This window comes from Dipodomys spectabilis, unplaced genomic scaffold (assembly GCF_019054845.1).
Source record: "Dipodomys spectabilis isolate Male_0828 unplaced genomic scaffold, ASM1905484v1 ptg000262l, whole genome shotgun sequence".
In the NCBI taxonomy this organism is placed as follows: Eukaryota; Metazoa; Chordata; class Mammalia; order Rodentia; family Heteromyidae; genus Dipodomys; species Dipodomys spectabilis.
The window spans coordinates 2,295,604-2,302,203 of record NW_024870939.1 but is presented as its reverse complement, the minus strand read 5'-3'; the positions used below and the strand labels follow the sequence as shown (position 1 = coordinate 2,302,203).

At 48.8% G+C, this 6,600-nt stretch overlaps 1 protein-coding gene across 1 annotated transcript; it reads left to right on the top strand.

Moving 5' to 3' along the window:
* The first annotated feature begins 48 nt into the window (after positions 1–48).
* On the top strand, positions 49–6,564 carry Pradc1 (protease associated domain containing 1). Its single transcript, XM_042699728.1, has 5 exons — positions 49–786; positions 4,177–4,277; positions 4,785–4,894; positions 5,626–5,793; positions 6,009–6,564. The coding sequence occupies exons 1-5, from the start codon at positions 720–722 to the stop codon at positions 6,127–6,129; spliced, it is 567 nt and encodes a 188-aa protein (XP_042555662.1). The 5' UTR covers positions 49–719; the 3' UTR covers positions 6,130–6,564.
* Positions 6,565–6,600: the final 36 nt, after the last annotated feature.

Genomic DNA, 6,600 nt, shown 5'->3' with positions numbered 1-6,600 from the left:
ATCACCGGAAGGCTATTGTTTTACAGATAACGATGTTAGATCGGTTAAGAAAGATGTCCACGGTGACAAATGGACACAGCTAGTGGGAGGGAAGCGGGCGTGGCAAATCGCACCGGCCAGCGCCCCCTGGCGGGCGTGGTGCACCGAGCCACGGCCCCCGCACCCGCCGACTGTGAGCGCGCCGGCGGCGGTGGTGGAACGGAGCCGGGAACCCCCTGGGCGCTTGACAAATGCCTTTCCTTAAGAGGATTTGGAGAGGTGGGAAGCATCACCAGGAGAAGCCATGGCTGGTCTAGCCATTGCCAGAGCCAACGGCCAAACCTTTTGGCAGCTGAAGAGACCCCACCTAGCCGCCCACCGGCGTCCTAACCTCTCGGACCCGCCCACTACCAGTGAGGTCCCGGGGAGATAAATCTGTACTGGGAAACTCGGGGGCGGGGCTGCAATGGGGGCCAGCAGTTGCTGTTAGAGTTTGGACCAATCAGCCTTCGACTCCACTTCTCTTGGCCAGTAGGAAGTGGGTTAGGGCGCAGAGGCGGAAGGTGCGGCTACATGAGCAGGCGTCAAAGCCAATCAGCTGTGGATGTGGTTCCTGTCTGCCAACCAGCAGGGAGAGCGGGTCTGTGGGCGGGAGGCCGGAGCAGCTGTCAGGCTAAAGTCCGGCGAGCTAAGCGCGGCGGGACGGCGGAGGAGACGCGGCGCCCGGCCGGGCCCTGGAGATGGTCCCCGGCGCCGCGGGCTGGTGGTGTCTCGTGCTCTGGCTCCCCGCGTGCGTCGCAGTCCACGGTGAGCGGCAACGGGCGGGGCTTCGGGGCGGGGTTGGCGGTCCAGCTTGCGAGTGTCTCGGGCCAGGGGTCCACAGGTCACCTTGGGGACCCCGCGAGTTCGGAGTGAGGCGGAGGTCGGGACGGGCAACTGGAGAGAGTGGATGATGACTCCCAGGTCCATGAGCTGGGCGCAGTCTGCGGCTGGGTTCTGAGCCCTCAGCTCCCCATGTCGGAGCAGCTTCCCCCCAACCCCCTTCTTTCCTTTAAGGACGACACGGGTGACTTGAGGTGCGCACAGGAGGCACAAGGGATAGATGGAGGTACACACTTGAGAACTATGAGCATTCACATACATATTCAGGAACACACATTCTTACAGTGGACTCATGCACAAGCACTCATTATACAACCTGCTTGCACCTACACAAGCACATAAATGTATACATCTAGACGCCTATGTGAATATACACATACTCCCAATTTATATAGCTAGCTCATGCAAAGGCCAAGCAAGGGTGTGTGTATGAAGTTTTTTTGTTTTTTTTTAAGTGCATTTAGCAAGACTTGGTGGAGATGTAGCTGTATTTGATGGCCGGTCCCCACACTCAGTACAAAAGGCTCTGTGCCACCTCTGTGGGGTTCTATATGGTAGTTGTGATTTGGACAGTATACATGGACAACTAAAGGCATAACCAGCCCCAGCCTTGGCACACAAGGATAGTGGCTTGGTGGCTGGATGACAGACCTGTGGTAACAATTCATCCTTTAACATTCATCAATCCCCCTTGGGCTAAGGAGTGCACGGACTCAAGTCCCATAAAACACTAAACCTTTATGTTGAGAAGTTCCTATAACCCAGAAAAATCTGGTTGTTCCAGAAATTTTCTTGTTCAGAGCTTTGGAGGTGAACAGTTATTCATTCATTCATTTAATAACCTTTACTGAGTATTTACTATATCTTAGGCACCTGGGGTCCAGCACTGAATGAAGCTACAAACTTAGAATTCTCGCCCTAGTGCAAGAAGCAGACATTAGAAAATTATAAGTACCATATAATTGTAAATTATATTGAAAGTGTCCTTTTTAAAAAAAAAAAAAAAGGAAGTACATTCTGAGTAGGAAAGAAAAGGACAAATATGCAGGAGGCAGTTTTCTCAGAAAATGACAAGGAAGTTCTAATCTGAAAGATGACTAAGAGCAAGCCAAGTAAAGAAGTGGAAGTGGCTGCCAAGCACTCTTGGCTCTCGCCTGCAGTCCTACTCAGGATGCTGAGATCTGAGGATTGCAGTTTGAAGCCAGCTGGGGCAGGAAAGTCCATGAAACTTATATCTCATGTTAACTACCAAAAAGCTGGACGTGGAGCTATGTCTCAAGTGATAGAGCACTAGCTTTGACCACAAAAGCTCAGGGATTGTGCCCTGATTTCAAGCCCTAGGACTGGCATCAAAACAAAGCAAAGCAAAAACAAACAGAAGTGGAAGTGTATTAAGAGTAGGGAGCATTCTAGGGAGAGGGAACTAATTAATTACAGGAAGACTCAGAAAAATGAAGACATGGGGCTGGAAAGGTGGCTCAGTAGTAGAGCACTTGCCTTGCATGCATGAGGCCCTGGGTTCGATTCCTCAGCACCACATAAGCAAAAAAGAAAAAAACCGGAAGTGGCACTGTGGCTCAAGTGGTAGAGCGCTAGCCTTGAGGTGAAGAGGGACAGCGCCCAGGCCCAGAGTTCAGGCCCCACGACCGCCCCCCCCCCCAAAAAAAAGAAAAGAAAAATGAAGACATTAAAAGGAGGCCAGGAAACTTGAACATGGGAAGATACAGATCAAGAAGGCAGTGAAGAGAATTAGGAATAAAGGAGCTCACTGAAGCCTTGAAAGTGGCAAGATGATCATAATTACAAAGATCCCTGGTGATTGTTTGCCGTAATGACCCTTAAGGAGCAAGAAGGATGACAGAGGCCAGGCACCAGTGGCTCAAGCCTGTAATCCTAGCTACTCAGGAGGCTGAAATATGAGGATCGTGGTTCAAAGCCAGCCCAGGCAGGAAAGTCCATGAGACTCTTTATCTCTAATAAACCATCAGAAAAACGGAAATGGCACTGTGGGTCAAGTGGTAGAGTGCTAGCCTTGAGCTGAAGAGCTGAGGGACAGCGCCCAGGCCCAGAATTCAAGCCCCATGAATGACCAAAAAGAAATAAAGATGACAGACAGAAGGCTGAGGCAAAAGGACTGTATGAACCTGGGAGTTGAAAACCAGCTTGGGCCACATAGCAAGACCCTAGCTCTAAATAAATGCCTGCATACATGCATACATGCATACATACATACATACATACCTGGGTGGGTCTAAGTGGCACACACCTGGATACTCAGCAGGCTGAGATATGATCATGGCTTAAGGTTTGAAGCCAGCCCAGGCAGGCAAATTCCATGATACTCTGATTTCCAATTAACAACCAAAAGCCAGAAGTGGAACTGTGGCTTAAGTGGTAAAGTGCCAGTCTTGAGTGAAAAATCTCAAGGACAGTGCCCAGACCCAGAGTTCAAGTCTCAGTACGTGGGAGCCTGCATATGTGTGTGTGTGCATGCACACACAATAGAGGTAGATAGGGCTGGAAATGTAGCAGAGTGGTAGAGTGCTTGCCTAGCATCCATGCTAGGCCCAGAGTTCAGGCCGCACGACCGGACCCAAAAACAAACAAACAAACAAACCCAAAAACTCGAACACTAAGGACCAGAGATGATAGTACCAAACTCGATCTCACATTTCAGTAAGAAAATTTTTGTGTCAGGTCTACTTCATCTCAACTCTGAAACTCCCAGGTCCACTTTAGAACAAATGGGGACTAACCCAAGCATTCCAAGATTTTCTGGTCACCTGTGTAAGCAGTAGCAGACAAAAAAATCTCTATAGTGGGGCTGGGAAGGTGGCTTAGTGGTAGAGTGCTTGCCTTGCATGCATGCTAGGCCCAGAGTTCAGGCCCCACAACCAGACCCCCCTCCCCCCAAAAAAATCTCTATTCTGTCTGCATTAACTCTTTTTTTTTTGGTCTGGTTGTGGGGCCTGAACTCTGGGCCTAGGTGCTGTCCCTCAGCTCTTCAGCTCAAGGCTAGCACTCTACCACTTGAGCCACAGCGCCACTTCCGGCTTTTTTTTTCTGCTTATGTGCTGCTGAGGAATCAAACCCAGGGCCTCATGCATGCAAGGCAAGCACTCTACCACTGAGCCACCTTCCCAGCCCTGCATTAACTCTTCCCTCCTTAAGGTAAAAACCAACTTTCCCAACCTCCCTGGGAACCCAATTGGTTGAATTGGGCCTTTGGGCCCAGATTATAGCCAGCCTAGTTTAATGCATGGAGTCTGTGATGTAAACTTGGGTGATTTTTCATCTATACTCCCTTTTCCTTAGGCTTGCGAATCCATGATTATTTGTACTTCCAAGTGCTGAGTCCTGGGGACATTCGATACATCTTCACAGCCACACCTGCCAAGGATTTTGGTGGTATCTTTGTAAGTTCAAGTATGCATCTGATCTCTGACCTAAACTTGCCCCTTTCCTCATTGAACTGTGGTGACTTTTTCATCCTACCTGAGTGCTGAGCCAGAGAAGGGAACAATACAGAGCAATACAGGAGCCTCGATACAGAATTTTCTGCAGATGACTTCTCTGAGCATACCACAGACCTAGGCACCTGGGAGGCACAAGCTATCTTATTGTGGGCCATGAAATAATGATAAAATAAGGGTACAGCTTGGTCAGCTCTACCTTTGGGTACCTATGTCTCTCTTCCTGAATTTATAATTAGCTCCCCTACCAATCTCACAGAAAGGCAGAGTGAAGCTGAACAACCAAACAGGCCTTTGTGAGCATTGAAAATGCTCAACAGCAACTTCGAATGCCCTCTACATTTTCTTCACTGTTTATAATGAGGCACCAGTAGGTGGGATTGTCACTGAGTCCCAATACAGATGTGCTTTCCTAACACTCACCTGTCCTAATGTCTAAACATTTTTCAGCACACGAGGTATGAGCAGATTCATCTTGTTCCTGCTGAACCTCCAGAGGCCTGCGGGGAACTCAGCAACGGTTTCTTTATCCAGGACCAGATCGCCCTGGTGGAAAGGGGGTAAGGAGTGGGGTAGGCATGGCAGTAGTAGAGGGCAGTTCTAAGATCATGGCTGGTGGTAATGACATGAAATAGCTGGTTGTTTTTTAAATAATCCCCTTTTAGGGTCTTTTAAGAAATGTTTTAGGAAGCTGGGTGCTGAGAACTTGTGCCTGTAACCTTAACTACTCAGGCTGAGATAGGAAGATCCCTGTTCAAAGCCAGTCTAATCAGGAAAGTCTGTGAAACTCTTATCTCAACAACTAAGTAGCTAAAAGCTCAAAGTGGAGCAAAAAGTTCAAAGTGGAGAAAATTAAGCAGGAAAAGTTAGGGGTAGCACCCAGCCATGAGCTGAAGCCCCAGTTCTGACTGGCAAAAAAAAAAAAAGGAATGTCTTAAAGGCCAGGCATGACGGCAGACATCTGTAACCACAGCTACTTGGGAAGCAGAGAAAGATCAAGAATTGGAGGCCACCCCCTGGTGAAGTTAGGGAGCTCCTGTCTCAGAAACAAAATACAAAATGGCTGGGATGAGTTCAAGTGATATCAAGTACCTGTTTATTAGCATATGTGGGGGTCCTGGGTTCATTCTGCAGTACTAAAAAAAAATGTCTTAAGATTGTCCATGCTTTTAACTATTTACTTAAAGAGCCTTTATAAACAAGTTCTCCATGGTCCTTTCATCCTCAGATGGTATAGGAGAGGGGTAGCTAGCACCTGCTGTTCTCTTGATTTTATCACCACCTCTTCCAGGGGTTGTTCCTTCCTCTCCAAGACGCGAGTTGTACAAGAGCATGGTGGTAGAGCCGTGATCATCAGTGACAATGCAGTTGACAACGACAGTTTCTATGTGGAGATGATCCAGGACAGTACCCAGCGGACAGCTGACATCCCTGCCCTCTTCCTGCTTGGCCGAGATGGGTGAGAGTTCTTTGTCTCTGTGCTGCACCTAGCGGGGTGCCATAACTTTGGGAAATCAAGGGTAATCAACAATGTATTCCCACAGGTCTTATCTTGGGGTACCTCAATTGGAGAGCAGAGTTCTTGCACTCTGGAACTCCCAAAATGAAGGGGAAAGTTAAGGGAAGTTGCGGTGCTGAAAGTGACCATTTCTACTTCTTTTCATGCCCTCTCAGCTACATGATCCGCCGCTCCCTGGAACAGCATGGGCTGCCATGGGCCATCATCTCCATCCCAGTCAATGTCACCAGCATCCCCACCTTTGAGCTGCTGCAACCGCCCTGGACCTTCTGGTAGAAGAGTTACTCCTATATTCCAGCTTGAAGTGACCCTGTGCTGGCGAAAGGAAACCCAGGAATTTTGCTATTTGGAGTTTGGGGGTAGCATCTGAGGACAAGTGGAAGCCAGGCAGATGAAAGGAGACTTGATCACGCTGAGGAAGGAAGGAAGCCACACCACTCACTGGCTTTCCCTTCCCCAGGGCCTCCAAGGACATCTCATGCTAAAGAGACAGGCAAAAGCCAGGCCCCAAAGTCTTCTGGCTAGAATCAAGCAAAAGGAGCTAAAGGCAGCAGCCTGAATCAATCTGACACCTGTCATAACACCTGCTTCAGCCTCCCCAACCTAGGATCTCCTCACAGTGACCACAGCAACTGCTGGAGTTGTTTAAGGAACTGGTGTCTGGGGACTCAAACCCTCATTGACATTGTAGCAATAAAGTTTCTCAACAGGGTTGAGACTATGTCTAGAATAAGAACATATGGGAGG